Source organism: Pocillopora damicornis, chromosome 1, assembly GCF_964200805.1.
Source record: "Pocillopora damicornis chromosome 1, jaPocDami1.2, whole genome shotgun sequence".
Lineage (NCBI taxonomy): Eukaryota > Metazoa > Cnidaria > Anthozoa > Scleractinia > Pocilloporidae > Pocillopora > Pocillopora damicornis.
Window position 1 is genome coordinate 3,679,442 of NC_142670.1, and position 20,332 is coordinate 3,699,773.

Here is a 20,332-nt window from a genome sequence, read left to right on the forward strand (position 1 = left end):
GTGAGTTCTTTTACTCTTTAACTCTCAAGATCTGATTATTATTTAATTCCCCCTCTAGCTGCTGCACAATTGCATATTCATTAGTTATTAGAACTTTCCTGTTAGTTCAAGAAAACATCTTCTACCTGAGAAGTCTGGGTATTCTCATCACCTGTTTGCTGGATAATGTAAGGATATTATAGGGAGAAGTTACCTGTTAATCATTTCTGGGAGTTAAAGGGTTAATGTACCCTGCTTATAACCTGTTCAGAGAAGATGTAGGAGAGTATGGGGCCTATGGTTTATCATCCTTAGCTGAGAAGACCAGAACGTCTAACCATTTTCAGATGTTACAGCAAAGGCAGTGCATTCTCCTTAGTTATTTTAAAACCCCTGAGTGTTTTTGCAGTCTGAGGCTTCAACCCTCAACTACCTGCACAGCAAGAATGCCTTCACGATGTAGAAAGAAATGACACGAGCACATCCAAACTGGTTGCTAGACAATCTAATCTCCTTAATCTCTTTCCCTCCAGTGAGGCAGTTCGAAGGGCTGCAAAACTCCAGAACAAAGATTTGTCTTTCAGATTGGCACTTTTCATCCCCACAGTATCAACGAACGCTTTACATTCAGCTAATTTATTCTTGTTTTCTCCTCACCATATTCCCACCAATAGTGTGCCTCCATTTTCTTCATATAAATACACACACAACCCACAATTCCTCCAACAGCTGTGATGAAGGGCTAACACTTGAAACGTCAGCTTTTAAACTCTTTACAGTGGCCAATTTCCATTATCAACTCAGTTAATAATACAAAATTACACTGTTATACTCTCCCACTGATGCAGCACCCCAGTTTCTTTAGAAACTTACCCCCTTTACCTGCACAGCAGTCCAGCACTCGACATGAGGTACCAGAAAAAAAAATTCCTCTGTTTTAATCAGTAAAATATACATGACTGTGTGTTATCACTGAGTGTTATCACCGTTTAATACAGGTCAACGACAAAAGACAAGAAAACAACATTTAATTAATACGATAATTCATCATTTATTTTATGTCGAGTTTATGTAAAAAATGTATCAAATAACATCCATAAAATGATGGTACAGCGTAAAAAAAAGAACAATAGATAAGAATTCTAACAATCAGACCTCTTGGTAATTAACCATTAAATGATTTTTCTTGTGTAATTTTCTTGTATAATATTTGTCAGATACAAACAGTCCTATGGAAGAAAGATAATCTGCAATTCGTTAAGGACATCTGAACTCTAAATACTAACATTGATTTTGGAGACAAATATGGAATAAATTTTTACTTCAGAGACAGTTCGTCGTTTTATTCGAGTGATTCCTCCCTAGGTGACCGTACCATACAACCCGAACAGGCCGATGGGACTCAGTCAAGGATGACAACAACCGCTTAATAGAGACCACCGCTGAAAAGTGGTGAAAGTGACAATACATAAGAGGAAAAAAATTCGGGAATTTGACAATCGACCGCTTAATACAGGTTCCACTATGAATTCCAAATTAGCCAATCAGCCCACGCGAAGAGCTCTATCCACCTGTGTGGTATATTATAAAAAACCGCTGTAAGGTGGGTAGATGGAGTACAGTTATGAAGCACGAAGAGAAAATCTAGGAAGACGAAAGAAGTCTAAGTCCAGCAATTACTTGGGGAGATTCTTATTCTTACCTTCTGAAATCTTAGTTCTAAGATTCTTGAGAACCCGTCGTCTAACCACGTAGCCGTTTACACTCCCAACCCGGGGGAGAAACGGAACCTCGACCCACCCTTCCCCTCTTCCCATGGCTCTTTTTTGAAAATGATTGTAATATATGCTATCGTCAGTAGAGATGTTCTGCTGAAACATTTACGTTGTCGCAGTTTTTTAGATCTGCAATGCAGTCAAAACATGAGGGCTTCCTTACTTTTTGGATCCGGCTCAAGGTCTTTAAAGGGTGAAGGAAATTTATCCTTGCTCGCCCTCACTACGGTGAATATCTCGCGTTAGCTTCATTAAGCATCTCAGATTGAAAATAACAGGAATGCGTAGCGACAACGCTCTCCCCACGCTCTCTCCCAGGTCGATCCTTACTTCCGGGATTTTTCCACGGCTTGTTTTTCCCGGTTTTCCTCACTCCTCAAAAACCAGCACTCTTAATTCGAGTTGCAAATGTCACTTTCTTAAAACGTTATTGTTTCACATCTTGCATGCCACCTAGTCGAGGGTCTCCATGGGGTTAACCGTTCGCAGTATATCGGTCAAAAAACTATCTGTCAGGCGTAAAGAATTGAACAATTTTAACCCTTAGTTGTAGAAAAAGTCAACCTTAAAAATCTTTCCTTTCTACAATGTGTTATTTTGTGTTATTCTGGGTTAACTGCAGCAGAAAAATGGCCACAATTTTAACCGTTAGCCGTGAAAAGTTCTCCTCGGTCGGCCCTCCTCATATATATCTCATTTAATAACTCTATCCAAGGAAATGGCAAGGAAATGGCAAAAGGTTGAGCGAATAAGACATATTTGCGCTCTCTACTCCAAAAGAAAAGATGTGACAAAACTTCATATCTGTCACATAACGTGCTAAAGTGCGTCGTGTGACATCCTAAGAAACGCTTGCTAGTGATCGATATTAGCAGTTATAGAGTCAGAAAATATCGAAGTTTATCTCTCATTCAGTAAACTTATTCAAAGAAATGGGCAAAAGTTATTAAGCGAATACTATTTCAAACGACAAGAAATGGCTTATGCAGGTTGATGCAGCAATTTTCCTTCCTTTGTTAATGATTTCCTCTTCCATTCTAACAAAATATCAAGCGACTTGTTTCGTTGTTTGACATTTAAATGTTAGTTTATTGTACTTAGATAATGGGTAAACAATCTAATCGGAGAAACTAAATAAAATCATTTGGTTCCAACTTTCCAGCTCATTCTGAGCTTCCTTCAATGCTTTGTAAACCATAACTAAAATGATAAAATAAAAGTTCTCGTTTTGCCTTTGGGCGATTAGATTAAACAATATACTTAAAATGCATCGTTCTGCTTGTAAAAATAACACAATTTATCTCATTCAAAATTAAAGGAGAAATCTCAGAAAATTAACTAATACCAAGACTTAATCCTTGCCATTACGGCCAAAATCTTTCATTTTAAGCCCAGATAAACCAAATTCTAATCGGCAGAAACTAACTTTAAGTACCAATGACTGAATATAAATCCTCGAAAAGTTCCTCACAATTTCCATCTGACATAGACAAAGATAATCGAGCAATCGAACAACTGATTATTCTCCAATTCCTATGGAAATTCTCTACACACGCACATAGCTGTAATAGCTTCATATCACTCATGAGACTAAACTGATTGAGAAAAAGTCTGTAAAAAACTCTGGAAAACGTTTTCAACTTCGACGTAAATGTAACGCCCAAATCCTCTCAGTAGAAAATACTTACATTAAAAATAACTTCTCACATACCTAGTCACGATAATTTTAAGACATCATATGAAAAAAAACAAACAAACAGTAGTTTGAGAAGGATATCAAAGATTAAGCTCGTAAAAGCAGTTCAGACAAGCAAAAAGGCAACTTTTGAATCAATGGAAATCTGTTCTCTTGTTAAACTTGACTTTGGCCGTCTTTTGGTTCTTGACCAAGGTTTCATCGGTAGCTTACAGGTTTCTGGTCCAAATATCAGCATTTGTAGGTATCCGAAAACTCCCTGGGATTCCAATGCTCACTGCCTTAACTGAAACATAAAAGAATCTCAGTTTAGGGAGGATAGTTGAGTTGCCATGAAATATTTCTCAGCACATGAAACGATACATTGCACAACAGGATTGTTTTAAAACAGATTTGCTATTTTACTCCTATCATGTTTCCAAAAAAGAATGTTATCATCGTAAACGTGTCCACTTGATTGTACTGCATCTCAGTTTGCAGAGAGAAAAATAAATTCGTAACCCAACTGAAAGGAAACTAACACGCAAGTATCACTGCTCGTATATGAGCAAAAATTATGATTTAATGTAACTTTGTATTGAATAGAATGTATCAACAGAATTATTACTTGATCCACCTTTTAAATCTCTTTGAAATCCAGGTTGACGTCGTCACCAATAAGTACAAATGGTGCCCAGTGCCAAACCTCCTTAAACTTTTCAATTTTTCTCATACACTTCATGGCCTGATTGAGAGCTTCACTGGCCTTCTTGCCTTTGGCAAGTGCATCGTAGAAGAAACTCATGAACTCCAGGGTTCCCTCGTCGCCAATCGCCCACAAGGTTACCACAACAGATCTGGCACCGGCACCCAAAAGTGCACGCGCCATGCCGACCACACCCTCGGCCATGATCTCCCCACGAGCAGTGTGACAGCAGCTAAGTACAACCAAACGTGCTCGCAACCCAGCTTCTATCACATCTTTCATCGTCAGTAGATAGTCTTTCTCTTGCGGCTGAGGGTTTTCTCTCGTGGCGTTTGGTGCCAGGATAACTTCTCCAGTTTCCATTTTGCCGTGCGCTGCTATATGAACTAAGGCCACTGATGATATTCGTTTTAACACTTCATCTTTTGTTGCCATTTCTCTAGTGAGAGGGGAGACATTGAGGATACGTCCGATCATCTCCACTTCTTTCCTTGCTCCTGGAAGTTGCACCAAAAGTGTTTTCTCATAGATGAGATGTTTGAAACATGGGTCGCCGACAAGCAATGCACCAGTCTTCATGTGAAAGTCAGCTGGACAATCATGAATTAGTTGCAAGGTGGTCAGAGAGGGAAGCACACGAATTCTGAAAGAATCACTTAGATATGATGAGTTGGAGTCTTGCAACGCTGCATAAGGTACAAGGCAAAATGGCCCCTCAGGAACGAATGTGATCTCGTCGTTGCCTTCGATCAGGTCAGCAATAGGAGTAACGATGATGTTATGCAGCTTCTTTAAAGCACTTGATTGGGAGTGCCTGACATCAACTCGGATCACATCATTGGCCATTTCCTCTTCTGTCCGCGAGTCTAGCGGAGGATTTTCGATGGTAACAGTATCTCTTGCGCCGATCTCCTTAAGAGCAGTTCCGTTCAGTAGCTGGATGAAAAATTTCAACTCATGCTCATACTTGTAACTGTTCACGTGTACTTCTCTCATCTGGATATTATTTTCACTGAGGCAAACCCAGAAGTAAACGCATGGTCCATTAATAGTTATGAAAACTGTGCTCAGTGGAACCCACCTCAGAGAAATGTGGGATGCGCTGGGCGTTGAAGAATCTCCAGGCTGATATCTTGTGACCATGAGATCTCTCAGAGCTTGAGCACGTCCTTTCTCTACGGCAAGAAGAGCCTTCACAAGTTGACCTCGACTGACATTTATACGCCACAAACCTTTGTATGCTACTTGGTGCTGATTACGATAACAAATCTTCCACTGATCGTTGAGTTCAAGACTGGCCCTAATATCATCATACAATTCTACACTCGAATAATAACAGTCAAAGGCTCTCATAAGATTTCCTTGGCACTCAAAACTGTTTCCGAGGGAATAGAGTGAGCACGCCTCTACGGACTTCCTTCCCACTTCTTGAGCAATTTCTAGAGTACGTTGATAATACCTGATGGCTGTTTCGAAATCTCCTAGACATTGATAAGCGTTGCCGAGATTGCCATAACTTGCTTCCTCTCCGGCATTGTCTCCCACTTCTTGAGCAATTTTTAGACTACGTTGATGGTACTCCATTGCTGTTTTGAACTGTCGTAGACCTTGATAAGCGTTGCCGAGGCAGCCATAACTTGCTCCCTCTCCGGCCCTATCTCCTACTTCTTTAACAATTTCTAGATGACATTGATGGTACTCGATGGCTTTTTTAAAGTTTCTTAGACTGCGGTAAGCGTTGCCGAGATTGCAATAACTTGCTCCCTCTCCGGCCTTGTCTCCCACTTCTTTAGCAATTTCTAGATGACGTTGATGGTTCTTGATGGCTGTTTTGAACTCTCCTAGACTGTCATAAGCGTTGCCGAGATTTCCATAACTGTTTCCCTCTCCGGCCTTGTCTCCCACTTCTTTAGCCATTTCTAGATGACGTTCATGGTACTTGATGGCTTTTTTGAATTCTCCTAGACTGTGATAACCGTTGCCTAGATTGCCATAGCTTGCTCCCTCTACGGCCTTGTCTCCCACTTCTTTAGCAATTTCTAGATTACGTTGATGGCACTCCATTGCTTCTTTGACCTTTCCTAGAATGAGATAAGCGTTGCCGAGATTGCCATAACTTCTTCCCTCTCCGGCCTTGTCTCCCACTTCTTTAGCAATTTCTAGATCAAGTTGATAGTACTTGATGGCTGTTTTGACCTCTCCTAAACCTTGATAAGCGTTGCCGAGATTGCAATAACCTCTTCCCTCTCCAGCCTTGTCACCCACTTCTTTAGCAATTATTAGACGACGTTGATGGCACTTGATGGCTGTTTTGACCTCTCCTAGACTGTAATAAGCGTTGCCGAGATTTCCATAACTGTTTCCCTCTCCGGCCTTGTCTCCCACTTCTTTAGCAATTTCTAGATGACGTTCATGGTACTTGATGGCTGTTTTGAACTCTCCTAGACTGCGATAAGCGTTGCCGAGATTGCCATAACCTCTTCCCTCTCCAGCCTTATCACCCGCTTCTTTAGCAATTTCTAGATCACATTGATGGTACTTGATGGCTGTTTTGAACTCTCCTAGACTGTCATAAGCGATGCCGAGATTTCCATAACTGTTTCCCTCTCCGGCCTTGTCTCCCACTTCTTTAGCAATTTCTAGATGACGTTGATGGTACTTGATGGCTGTTTTGAACTCTCCTAGACCTTGATAAGCGTTGCCCAGATTGCCATAACTTCTTCCCTCTCTGGCCTTGTCTCCCACTTCTTTAGCAATTTCTAGATGACGTTGATGGTACTTGATGGCTGTTTTGACCTCTCCTAGACTGTGATAAGCGTTGCCGAGATTGGCATAACTTCTTCCCTCTACGGCCTTGTCTCCCACTTCTTTAGCAATTTCTAGATGACGTTGATAGTACTTGATAGCTGTTTTGAACTCTCCTAGACTGTAATAAGCGATGCCGAGATTTCCATAACTGTTTCCCTCTCCGGCCTTGTCTCCCACTTCTTTAGCAATTTCTAGATGACGTTGATGGTACTTGATGGCTGTTTTGAACTCTCCTAGACCTTGATAAGCGTTGCCCAGATTGCCATAACTTCTTCCCTCTACGGCCTTGTCTCCCACTTCTTTAGCAATTTCTAGATGACGTTGATAGTACTTGATAGCTGTTTTGAACTCTCCTAGACTGTCATAAGCGTTGCCGAGATTGCCATAACTTGCTCCCTCTCTGGCCTTGTCTCCCACTTCTTTAGAAATTTCTAGAAGACGTTGATGGTACTTTATCGCTGTTTTGACCTCTCCTAGACTGTGATAAGCGTTGCCGAGATTGCCATAACTTTCTCCCTCTCCGGCCTTGTCTCCCACTTCTTTAGCAATTTCTAGATGACGTTGATGGTACTTGATGGCTGTTTTGAACTCTCCTAGACTGTGATAAGCCTTGCCGAGATTGCCATAGCTTGCTCCCTCTCCGGCCTTGTCTCCCACCTCTTTAGCAATTTCTAGATGACGTTGATAGTACTTGATGGCTGTTTTGACCTCTCCTAGACTGTAATAAGCGTTGCCGAGATTGCCATAACTTGGTCCCTCTCCGGCCTTGTCTCCCACTTCTTGAGCAATTTCTAGATGACATTGATAGTACTTGATGGCTGTTTTGAACTCTCCTAGATTGTAATAAGCGTTGCCGAGATTGCCATAACCTGCTCCCTCTCCGGCCTTGTCTCCCACTTCATTAGCAATTTCTAGATGACGTTGATAGTACTTCATGGCTGTTTTGAACTCTCCTAGACTGAGATAAGCGTTGCCGAGATTGCCAAAACCTGTACCTTCTCCGGCCTTGTCTCCCACTTCTTTAGCAATTTCTAGATAACGTTGATGGTACTTAATGGCTGTTTTGAACTCTCCTAGACTGCAGTAAGCGTTGCCGAGATTGCTATAACCTGCTCCCTCTCCGGCCTTGTCTTTCACTTCTTGAGCAATTTCTAGATGACGTTGATAGTACTTGATGGCTCTTTTGAACTCTCCTAGACTGTGATAAGCGTTGCCGAGATTGCCATAACCTGCTCCCTCTTCGGCCTTGTCTCCCTCTTCTTTAGCAATTTGTAGACATTGTTGATGGTTCTTGATGGCTGTTTTGACCTCTCCTAGACTGTAATAAGCGTTGCCGAGATTGCCATAACTTGCTCTCTCTCTGGCCTTGTCTCCCACTTCTTTAGCAGTTTCTAGATGACGTTGATAGTACTTGATAGCTGATTTGAACCCTCCTAGACTGTAATAAGCGTTGCCGAGATTGCCATAACCTGCTCCCTCTCCGGCCTTGTCTCGCACTTCTTGAGCAATTTCTAGATGACGTTGATAGTACTTGATGGCTGTTTTGAACTCTCCTAGACTGTAATAAGCGTTGCCGAGATTGCCATAACCTGCTCCCTCTCCGGCCTTGTCTCCCACTTCTTGAGCAACTTCTAGATGACGTTGATAGTACTTGATGGCTGTTTTGACCTCTCCTAGACTGTAATAAGCGTTGCCGAGATTGCCATAACCTGTTCCCTCTCCGGCCTTGTCTCCCACTTCTTTAGCAATTTCTAGACATTGTTGATGATACTTGATGGCTGTTTTGACCTCTCCTAGACTGTAATAAGCGTTGCCGAGATTGCCATAACCTGCTCCCTCTCCGGCCTTGTCTCGCACTTCTTGAGCAATTTCTAGATGACGTTGATAGTACTTGATGGCTGTTTTGACCTCTCCTAGACTGCGATAAGCGTTGCCGAGACTGCCATAACTTGCTACCTCTCCGGCCTTGTCACCCACTTCTTTAGCAATTTCCAGATGACGTTGATAGTACTTGATGGCTGTTTTGACCTCTCCTAGACTGTAATAAGCGTTGCCGAGATTGCCGTAACTTGTTCCCTCTCCGGCCTTGTCTCCCACTTCTTTAGCAATTTGTAGACATTGTTGATGGTTCTTGATGGCTGTTTTGACCTCTCCTAGACTGTTATAAGCGTTGCCGAGACTGCTATAACTTGCTCCCTCTCCGGCCTTGTCTCCCACTTCTTTAGCAATTTCTAGCTGACGTTGATAGTACTTGATAGCTGTTTTGAACTTTCGTAGACTGTAATAAGCGTTGCCGAGATTGCCATAACCTGCTCCCTCTCCGGCCTTGTCTCCCATTTCTTTAGCAATTTCTAGATGACGTTGATAGTACTTCATGGCTGTTTTGAACTCTCCTAGACTGCGATAAGCGTTGCCAAGATTGCCACAACCTGTACCTTCTCCGGCCTTGTCTCCCACTTCTTTAGCAATTTGTAGATAACCTTGATGGTACTGGATGGCTGTTTTGAACTCTTCTAGACTGCAATAAGTGTTGCCGAGATTGCCATAACTTGCTCCCTCTCCGGCCTTGTCTCCCACTTCTTTAGCAATTTCTAGATGATTTTGATGGTACTTGATGGCTGTTTTGAACTCTCCTAGACTGTGATAGGCGTTGCCGAGACTGCCATAACCTCTTTCCTCTCCGGCCTTGTCTCCCACCTCCTTAGCAATTTCTAGATGACGTTGATGGTACTCGATCGCTGTTTTGACCTCTCCTAGACTGCGATAAGCGTTGCCGAGATTGGCATAACCTGCTCCCTCTCCGGCCCTGTCTCCTACCTCTTTAGTAATTTCTAGACTACGTTGATGGTACTCCATTGCTGTTTTGACCTCTCCTAGACTGTGATAAGCGTTGCCGAGACTGCCATAACCTCTTCCCTCTCCGGCCTTGTCTCCCACTTCTTTAGCAATTTGTAGACATTGTTGATGGTACTTGATGGCTGTTTTGAACTCTCCTAGACCTTGGTAAGCGTTTCCGAGATTGTTATAACTTCTTCCCTCTCCGGCTTTGTCTCCCACTTCTTTAGCAATTTCTAAACATTGTTGATGGTACTCGATTGCTGTGTTGAACTGCCCAACATTATGGTAAGTGCATCCGAGACTGGCATAAGTGTTTGCTTTGACTTTTAGTTCAGCATTCGATTTCCTTATTAATTGAAGCAGACGTTCGTTATTGTTTTCAATCTTAAAGCGTGTCAAGGGTAGCTAAATCATGGGTGGATTTGCGAAAATGCAATGGAAATGTGTGTTTTAATAATAATGAGGGTATTGGATAAACTGTAAAATTGAAATGAAAATTTGAGCTTGGATTTCTTGAAGAGATTTGATTTCAAGTTATTCGAGATTGTTAACTAGCTCTGAAGCGCATTTATTAGTTTAAGTTCGGTCGTTATGGTGATGCTCGTCTCAAGAAAAAAATGAGGGGCATTAAGCAGTAACTCTGGATTAGTTAACATGGCCTCTTATTTTAAGTAAAGTTTCGTGGAATAATCGAAAGAACTCGTTAATAATATTTCAGCTTCTTTAAACTGCTCAGTGCAGTATAAGAGAACATCGCTTGCATTATGTGTAGAAGAATCTGCCTGGAACATATTGATTTTTCTTGAAATATTATTCGCATTGCATCTCGTATCACGTTTGAAACATTCGTTAAAGGATACTGCCAATCCCATATGTGACCAGCTCCTTGCTTCTTTATACCAGCAAAGTTCGACACAAGCTCTGGCTCCTGAAAAGCAGAGAATAATTGGTGGTGCGAGGTAATTTATCACTGTTAAGGTATAAACGTATTAATAAAATGGACTTAATTTCTCAGTTAGCTGGGAACAAAAATTGTGATAATGAAGGAAATTTGAACTTGTAGAAGAACTGAAAATGAACAATAAGGAGCTAATATAAAGCGGCTACCAATTAAGCTTCAATTGATGATGATAACGATGAATTTATCTCGCGCATTCTTCACTTCAATATGCACTTTAGCGCTTTTCAGCACTTTTCGGGAAGTTTTCGGGCAGACTGCATTGAGCAGTTAACTCTTGAAAAGGAATTCTTCAGGTGCCTCCTGCCCGGGTCTAGTAACGTCCCCTGCTAAGAGTGACTGAGAAGATGCAGGAAACGGGGCTTACGGGTTTCCAACCATATCCGGGACAAGAATATCAAACCATTTGCAGATGTCACAGCTTAGGCGGCAGCACATTGTCCTCAGATATTTTAAGACTCAGGGTGATGGTCCAGTCTAGGGCTTGAACCCTCGACCCTTGGCGCTCTACAACGTGAACTAACGAGGCAGCGGTATTTGAGAGCTTGTTGACATTTTCTTATGCTTTTCACCCACATCACAGACGTTGACACACCAGATACAATTGACACTTGGAGTGCAGTTACCTGCCACAAACCACACAATTCTCTTTTGACGAAATCAAAGAATAGAATGTTGATGGCTTATGTCTGAAAAACCCACCTTTCTTAATAGCCTTGATTAAAGTGGGTTCCAATTGAACGGCAACTGTTGCATCATCGAGACATTCCAGATAGTTTGCTATGAGATTCCGAAAAGAAGGTTTAAAAAAGTGGTAATCACGCAATTGCAACAAAGAAGCCTTAAAAATTACAATTGCTTAAAATGTAACGAGGATCATTTCTTTGCTTATTTTCATCCGCTACAGGGCGATTTATGTTTTTACGCTACTATTCTGAAGTTGCTCAATTTTTTCTTTTCTTGATGCAGATTGTGTATTCCGTTATCTTGTAACGCTTCACAACATGTGAAATTCTTACCCAAACGGAAATGAGCTGTTGCCCTGTTGCTATAAAGCTTGGCGTTAAGCCGTATATCTTTGCAGTTCACTTGAAGTCCTTCCGTGTAGGAGTTTATCGCGTTATTAGCTTCTCCTTGTCTGTATTCTTTGTTACCTTCCTCGAGACATACTTTCGCTATCCCTGAAAGCACACAGTTTTGGTGTTAATGATATAGTAATGAGTGATACGACTTCATACTACAACTTTATACTTCCAAACGAACTTTTAGGTTAAAGGAGCGTAGAGGTACGAAAAACAAAAGATCAGAGTAGTTTAATATCTGTAAATTTTGTTTGTGTGCAAGCTGTCGAGAGTCTGGGCTGAAGCTTGGCTATTACCATTTCAAGTTTATCGGTTTACATTTGGGTCGAAAGGCTTTCACAAACCCCTTTTACACCTGGCTTACGTTTTCCAAAATATTACAAGTTTCACCAGGAGATACTATTTCAACTCAATTTCTTTTACAATCGCCCTTCAGTTTATCTGTGCAATTTGTTTGCTTTAAAATATGCAAGCTATTTGGAGTTTTAGCTGTAGCTTCGGTTATAACCGGATCAAGTCTGTTCGGTTTACACTTAAGTCGAGAGGGTTTCCAAAGTTCCTTTCACATATGCGTTACACGTTCCAAAATATCAAGTTAGAATATAAAATCCCATGAGTTACTGAGAAAAAATGCATAAAGCAAAGCAAAGCCAGGAGCGGAAAAGGTTGAAATTTTTTAATGTTCTGATAACAAAAGAAACATTGTGCTGAGAGTGACAAGAGTTCGTGGTTTGCCCATCCTTCATAAAAGAGCGCCGGAAAACATGTCTTTTGTTTTTGCTGTTTTTTGATTGGGAAAGTATCACTTTCCCACGAAGTGCCATTTTGCCTGTTATAAAAGTCAGCGGTTCTACATTTTGTTGGCTGGTGGTTTACAGCGTGGGCTTGGTATTGACATAACTGTTTAAAGAGGCGTCAAATATTTAGAAGACCAAAACAGGCCATACGGCCGAGACAAAATGTCTCCTCTTCTCTGTAGAATTCTCAAATTGCGTAAAATTTCTGCCAAACATGTATTGAACAGTAAAGGACAGGAAGGTGTTAGCGCAAATACTTTCCTTTCGGCGGCCTCAAAAAGTTACCCGTTTGCAAATTTTTCAAAACTCGACTTTGACAGGTCTACGGGTACCAACAGCTCCCTCTTACCGAAAATGACTTTTATACAAATCAAAGTGCTCTGTGAGCAAACTCGTGAATTGACACATGATTTTTTAGACTATGTTTAATGTTATCTGGTTTAGGGAATTTTGTGGTTGATTGTCATATCTAGAGTACGAGCAGTAGTTCAGTGTTCGCTAATGTAGCAAAGAAACAAAGTAACGTTGGGATAAGAAGGCATTACAATTGAAATGATCATGCTATTGCATTTGACAAGGTGGATGATGTCATGTGTTTTAAACGTCTATCACTTTTATTTCTGGTTCAAAAGAAAAGGTTGGAGGTAAATGTGGGTGAAAAGTAAAATTAACTGTCTTTCGTTGCAAATATTAGAAAATCAAGGCAAAACTGTCTTAATGAAAACATTAACGATTCCCTTTTTATCAAATGAGACAAACGGGAACGAGTTTTGAGTGATATAACTAAGCCAAGCCTGCCACCGTCATTTTGGATCTCCGCCTGGGTAGATTTAAGTCACGTGCTAGGCAACGTATAATCAATAACAAGATAGAATTTCATTTCAGGCCTATTTATCAATTTTGTGGTGTGTAACTTTCGCATTTTAGTACGTTGTATGTATGTTGAATCTTCAAATTGTCTTGAAACTTAAAAGAAAATTGTTCTTTAAAAATTCACTGAAAATCGGTAGCTAAAATTGTTTGTTTAGGTGTTATTTGATTTTCGTGTTAACTTGTTATTTCGTCAGTCGCCGGCATCTTTTGTTGCTTCACACAGGAAAAACACACGCGACGAAACGTAATGATCAATTTTGTCCTCAATCTCACGCCATAACAGAAAAAGCCTTTGAACATCTGTAAACTCCGAGCGCTTCGCAGTAAGTGATATTTTCAATGAATCTTCGGATTGTTTTCAAGTTAAAGGATTGTAAATTACAATTTTAGAAAAACGAAGGTTGCTCTGTTATTTCAGTGTGAATCCTTGCATGCCTGCCAGTCACTAGCGCCGCTAGTTGAAACTAAAACGAAAAAAAAAAACTCTTTTAAGATTATCATTGGCTTCTTTTTCACCCCACCACTATTCTTAGCAACAAAGGTCGCCATTTCGTCTGTTTATTGCTCGCCAAAAACTATCAAATGCACTCAAAAGCCTAAAATCTAAAAAAAGTTTACAGGAATCGACCAATCGAGCTAGCGAGCGAGCGAGCAAGCTAATGGCATTCCCCACATCGCATCTATAACTCGCTCTTGCGCATGCGCGCAATTCACGAGTTAAAAATGACAAAATTTAGAATAATTTCAAGTGCGAAAAGGATAATACTTTTTCCGCGCAAACATCGTTAATTTTAGGTGTAAATTTTAGATAAATAGTTAATCTCCAAAACATTGTGCGTTCATTTACAAATAAGCACTTCTAAAACTCAGAATTCTGAGTTTTACGAAGCCTAGTTGGCCAATTTTGGCCCATTCTTTAACTTAAGGCTCTTCAAAGCTAAGTCGCCTTCAAATTTGTCGCTTTATTGCTTAGTATAATTAATGATGTCTATGCATTTTACCTGATCGGATCGAGCAGTAAATTGTTTTTTTCCTTTGGTTTTTCATTTTACTTGTAAAAGCGTTAGAATTTGAAGAAACAATCCTTTGCTGTTTCAAAAACTTATTCACAGAACATACGCAAATTTTGATGTAAATGTGACAAAAAGTTTACTGGGGCGTGTTTTAAACAATCTTATTTCACATGGTTTTCTCACCTCTTAAAGGGTCATTATATACATCCAGTTCAGCGTGACTTGACGTAACTTGACTTTCTTCTGTCGCTGAAATTACCGAGCAGATATTTCAACTTTGCTAGTGATCACAACTATGTGCAATTACAACTAGCGTTCTAATACTGGCGTATTTAGTGGATTCCTTAAAACCTTCGGGTCGAATTGATCCAAAAAATTGTGCACCAGAATTAAGATATACTTAATTAGCAAACAGTACAAAATTACCACAACGAAGTCTTTCCCTGTTGCTTTTTCTCACCTGTGGCTGGAAACTCATTTTTCACCTCCAGTTCTTCTCCCGTTGTTGGGAGGTTGCTCTCTGCCATAGCTAGAAATAAAATTGAGTCGATTGTACTGCGCTACATTGTTTAAAATCAAAAGAGGAGACTCAGATGAAAATAACCCAGAGAAAACATTTTATACTTAATCACAGAGGATGAATAAGAAAGAAAAAGTTTCCTCCGTTACGCTATTGTGATTGCGTGACAGTCAAGTTCTGCGGGTTGTGTCATGTTTGTTTTTTCAATTGTCTGTTTGTTCGTTTGTTTTCGTAGTCTCATCTATTGAAACGTCGTTCAAGGCTGTCCCTTATTAAAAAGCGTGAGTTGCAATAAACAATCTAGTTGTACCCGGTAGGCATGGATAAGCATGGATCAAAAATTATGCAGCAAACGAAACCGAAACACCTTTGAGGGCTTGCGTTACCGTCACGAATTCTACCAACACCCCACGAGCCTATTGCGTGAAGAAACACGTTTAACAACCCTGTTCTCCTACAAAGTGCTTGTGTAAAATGTCCCTCAAAGCTATCGAAAAATTGCTGGACAAAGTCTTTTTTTTACTAACAGAATTATAAGTTCTGGTCAATAAACTCCTTCATTAATTATTTTTTGAAGGAACCAGGAAATTTAGAATAACTAGAAGAGCTGGTCCCTCTCCAAATTATGTTGGGGAAGTACTCGATTTTTTCATTTCGAATTCAGAAAAGGCGCTGAATACGAGGTTATTTTGAGGGACTTGAGAAGATGGCGCTGGAAAGTGTCCTTTTCAACAAAACTCTTTTTATCAAGAAACTTCATCCACAACAAATTGAAAGCCGAGCGCAACACACAAACTCCTGCATCGTTTAATCTTGTAGGCCATCGAGTGAATTCACTGCCAGGGCAATGAGCATTTGGCGCAGGAAGTAGACTGAAAACGAAATGAAACTGAAAAATTATTTGTGAACGAATTGCTGATTAAAAGAGAATCTTTTGCGATATTATGGCGGATGGGAAATCTGGAACATTTCCCTGAAGCTGCTGAGGTGGTCTTGCCTTACAGAACAAGCTTCTGCTCCAATATCAGCATTTACTGAGCTCACAGTTTTATCTTCCAACGCACGATGTCATGTAAACAAGCAAACAATGTGCCCATTTAGTCCGTCATCGCGCGTAAAGGTATATCTACGAAAACCGAACTCTGACAGATAACCACTTAGAAATGATACTACTAACTCCCTTGTAGATACGTAGTTCGAACATTTGAAGACAAAAATTTATTCACCGTCGACGATTACCGTGTCAAGTTTTGCGAGGAGGTGGATTGATGTTCCAAAGCGTTTAAAAGACCAGAATAATTAATCGTGTCGTTGACGGGGTTTAGTTTTCATACGTGATCAATAAAAACCTTAGTCATCGCGGTTCTGGGATTAAAATTTTCACTTTTGTTGACACGTCTTCCCAATTCCTCTGCTATCTATACGTGAAGGTGGGACCCGTGAGCGAGCAGGAAAGCTGTGCTCTGATCGGCTACCCAAGAATGCAATTTCCCACTTTGATTGCCCACAGAAGGAAATGAAGAAATGCTTGTAGCCTGTTGAATACCTCGTATAACTTCGTAACTAAACAGTATATTTTTGTCCTATGAATAAAAGCTTCTCCAGCATTTTTGTCTAAAACAGAGGTCACGGATTCGACCTAAACAAAACAAAAATCACAACGAAACTCGCAGATTCATTTGGTAATTCCATGGTGCATGAATATATTTAGTTATCGCGTGATAGATCCTTTGATCCGTTGCTGACGAAGCCTTGGTCTCGGTCCCGGCTAAAAATGTAGTGATGGAAATTGGCCGATGTACAGCCTTTTTTAAGCTCACACTTTTCCAGTAATACAATGAAGAAATGTAAAATGGTTTCCGTGTTTACATAGCCTGATGTAAACACGCGGGAGGTTGGGAGAACACGAGATAAGCGTAGGAAACCACGACGCGAAGCGGAGTGGTTTCCAGCTTATCGAGTCAGGCTATGTAAACACGGAAACCATTTTACATTTCTTTTATAAAATAACTAATGAAAGAGGAACGAAAACTGTGTTTACTTACGCTCATGTAAAACGATTTTATGGCCAATCAGAGCGCGCGTACTATTTGAATTATTTTATAAACGCATATATGAGGTATTAGATAACCGCGCGTGGATACGAATTTTACCATCGAGTGTTCATGACATCTTTTAACTCCTTCAAACAGATAATTCAATTCAAGCAGATAAATTCGTATCGATAGGCCGACATGTATCATCCATTTTATTCAAAATATATTGGTTCAAAATTTGAATCAAATATAATTTTTTAAATAGGAGCATCGATTACAGAGATCCGCTGCACCGAAATTCAGCTCGCCGAAAAATTAATTCAATTTCGGACATTGTAATACAACAGTTTCTCATGACATGAACTATTTTCTTTGAAAAAGAATTGAATTCAGCTCTAGGTAAAAAATACAATTGAAAAAAAAAACAGCCCACATGGAAGGTAAAACTGTCATGTTGATAAATCCGGTTGTAATGACGACATTGATACCCTTATATGTGAAGATATAAATGGTACATTTACAGCGTGCGGTGGAGATGTCACGTTTTGGAAACTGAAAAAATTCTGGTATTTCACCGACAACCATATTACCGTTATTATTACTATATAACGCAAATGTTACCAAATCAAAAGAAACGTAGGGATTGTGTAATTTTTTTTTCAACCTTGAGCTTTGTTACAAACTTACAAAGAGATATTTGCTGATTTTGATATTGACGAGAGCTCTAATTATATACGTCACGTTATCTAGCTTTGTCACATGCTCATCACGCGCTTCTGCCGCATAATCATCACGCACAGTTAAACCTTTAACTCCCGTGATCGAATTGTTAATTCTCCCCTCTAGCTGCTACATGTTTCATTTCAAAGTAGATACGGAAATTTGGTGTTAGTTCAAAGATAACGACTGAATTCTACCTGATAAAACTTTGAGTATTCTCATTGCCTGTTTGCTGGATAATATATTGATATTACAGGGATAAGTTACAAGTTATATCACTTCTAGGAGTTTAAGGCTTCAGAAAACCAGTCAAATGAGAGAAACCATTGAAATATCTTCACACCTGATAACAATAAACCGGGAAATTCGACTGAAATTAAACTTGATTGTTTTCAGCCGCAAGAAAAATAAGATTGCGATCTTTCATTATAAATAACATGAGCTCTACAGCTCTAATCAGTTGCAGAATGAAAATTGATTTGTACCTGTTAAACTGTTATCCTCTGAATCCTTCTATTCTCCAGACGGTGTCATTTGTTAATTCTACATGCCTGAAAATATCAAAATAATATTTTGCTTCACAACAATTCGATGAATAAATGAAGGTAACATATTTACGAGTTTGAAAAATGTAACCTCATCTAATGCCCAGTATTGTGCTTGTATTTTTGTCTGTTTGTTTTTTTTTATTCTTTTTATGATTATTATTTGTTTACATGTTTCTCCATGGCGATTAATTATTCCTGTGATTTAAATCAAGCTCTTTCTCTTTCAGTGCAAAACACTCGCAATCTGCAAAACCCCTTTTCTTCTCTGAGCAGGACATGTTACACCCTGCCATAACTGAATCGATAAGGATGAATTTACACCGTGAGTTATCTTGTACCAATGCAATTTCTCTTCAAGTGATCAACTCAATATATCCCTCGTTCAATATGATACACATTTGTTTTTGGTCATCTTCCCATTAGCGTTACAGTTCTCTCAAATTTTCATCTTCCGCTCTCACCGTGACAACTTCAAAAAGTTTCTAAAAATAATAACGGTAAGCTTTTTTCTTGTAAATAACTCCCGCCAATTGTGCCCTAAAAATTTTTGCAGTCAAAAGCGTAGGTGTCCGGTGTAATCACTGGAGGGAGATACAAAGCTAAAGAAACCACATCAATAATATGTATTTTATATGTAAATTTTTTCCAATTTTCTTGTCTTTCGATTATAATATGCTACATATTTCTTCGTTATCTTTCCTCACCTGAAGGTTACTTGCAATAAATTTAATTCCAATAAAGTTCTTTTGCAAGAAAAATACTTGACTTCTCGTTGTATCTAGAGAAAAGCATAGTTAAATCGTTTCGCGTCTTGGAAAGAATTAAAGCGAATACCATAAGTACTCTTCTTAAAAAAAATATCCGAGGAAGATATTCAAAATTTTTTTAAATCTGTGTACTCCATGCATCTTTGTGTGCAGAAACCCTCTGTGTATCTTATAAGAATTTTATGAATAAATTGTTACTGAACCAGTTGTCTTTAAGTTGGAAGAGAAATCTGAGGCCGTAGCTCTCTGTCTCTTTGAGCTCTAGAATTGTCAGCCGAGTTTGGATGCAGTAAGCGAGGTCATAAATAAATGTCTAACAGTTCGTACAGACAAGTGACGCACATGATACTGGAATCAGAAATGCCGCAGCTTCGTAAATCCCTCATGGGAAGATAAATAAGCTACCTCAAGGTCTGGTATGTTTATCTTCATGTCAGCATTGATATTTCATCGGTCGTTTAACCTGATCTGACGGATAGGGTTTTTCTTTTCGGTCGTCGGTTAAAAATGATTTTTTCCTTTGTCACGCAAGAGCTTGAAATTTCATTATGTATTTGAAGACATGAAACTTTCGACAGTGATGATCTTAGCAGTATGCAGGATGATCCTTTATGTATCCATTGTATGTCATGGACCATTAACGAGAAATCTATAGCTATGTGTGAGAACTTCAGATCGTAAAATCCGATGGTCTAAGATTCGATCCTGCGTTCGTGACGAGTACATAAGATCGATATTTTTTTCATTATTTTGTCTCATGTTTCAAATTATTTCTATTTGTATCTTTAGTCAATATCCGTTTATCTCATTCACTGCATTCGGTCGCTATTAACTTATTCTGTCCTCACCTTAACTCCTGTGAAAATGTGATTTGCCCCAGAAGTGTGTAACAAAACGGTGCACTTGGTAACACGAGCAGTATTGAAGAAGCTGAATATGAGCTCATCGAACTTGAAACAGAAAATCGTGTCATTGCTTATTTCGTGATCCATGATTCTATTTTGTAGCGATGCTGTTTCACTATTTATGCGCCAAGTTTGGACAGGACCTCATATTACATTTTTTAACTTTTCATTTTCATTAATTCGGAATGTAGCACAATGATATAAACATGCAATTTTTTTTTTTAGTATACTTATTTTTTGCTAATGTGATGGTCGTTAAACCATCGCCTGCTTAGGTTGATCGAAGGGCGCTGGACTGCCATACGAGAGGTCTTGACAGGATAGGGAAAAAT

General features: G+C 39.7%; 2 protein-coding genes across 7 annotated transcripts in view; both read right to left on the minus strand.

Annotated features, from left to right (window-relative positions):
- The window catches only part of LOC149051372 (replication factor C subunit 1-like), a 106,458-nt gene that overhangs the window by 77,578 nt on the left and 8,548 nt on the right, over positions 1-20,332 (minus strand). The gene's annotated exons all lie outside the window — the stretch shown is intronic.
- On the minus strand, positions 2,772-15,031 carry LOC149051379 (uncharacterized). Its single transcript, XM_089183846.1, has 9 exons — positions 14,965-15,031; positions 14,688-14,753; positions 11,759-11,920; positions 11,442-11,519; positions 10,642-10,709; positions 9,133-10,165; positions 6,749-8,172; positions 4,067-6,028; positions 2,772-3,736 (listed from the first exon to the last, which is right to left on the minus strand). Exons 1-8 carry the CDS (start codon positions 15,029-15,031, stop codon positions 4,070-4,072), a joined length of 4,857 nt encoding a protein of 1,618 aa, XP_089039972.1. The 3' UTR covers positions 2,772-3,736; positions 4,067-4,069.

Coding starts and splice junctions, on each gene's coding strand:
- LOC149051379 (XM_089183846.1), bottom strand. CDS start 15,031: ATGGCAGAGAGCAACCTCCCAACAACGGGAGAAGAACTGGAGGTGAAA. Junction 10,166..10,641: donor GGTCACATATGGGATTGGCA/GTATCCTTTAAC, acceptor ACACGCTTTAAG/ATTGAAAACAATAACGAACG. Junction 8,173..9,132: donor CAAGGCCGGAGAGGGAGCAA/GTTATAGCAGTC, acceptor AAGAGGGAGCAG/GTTATGGCAATCTCGGCAAC.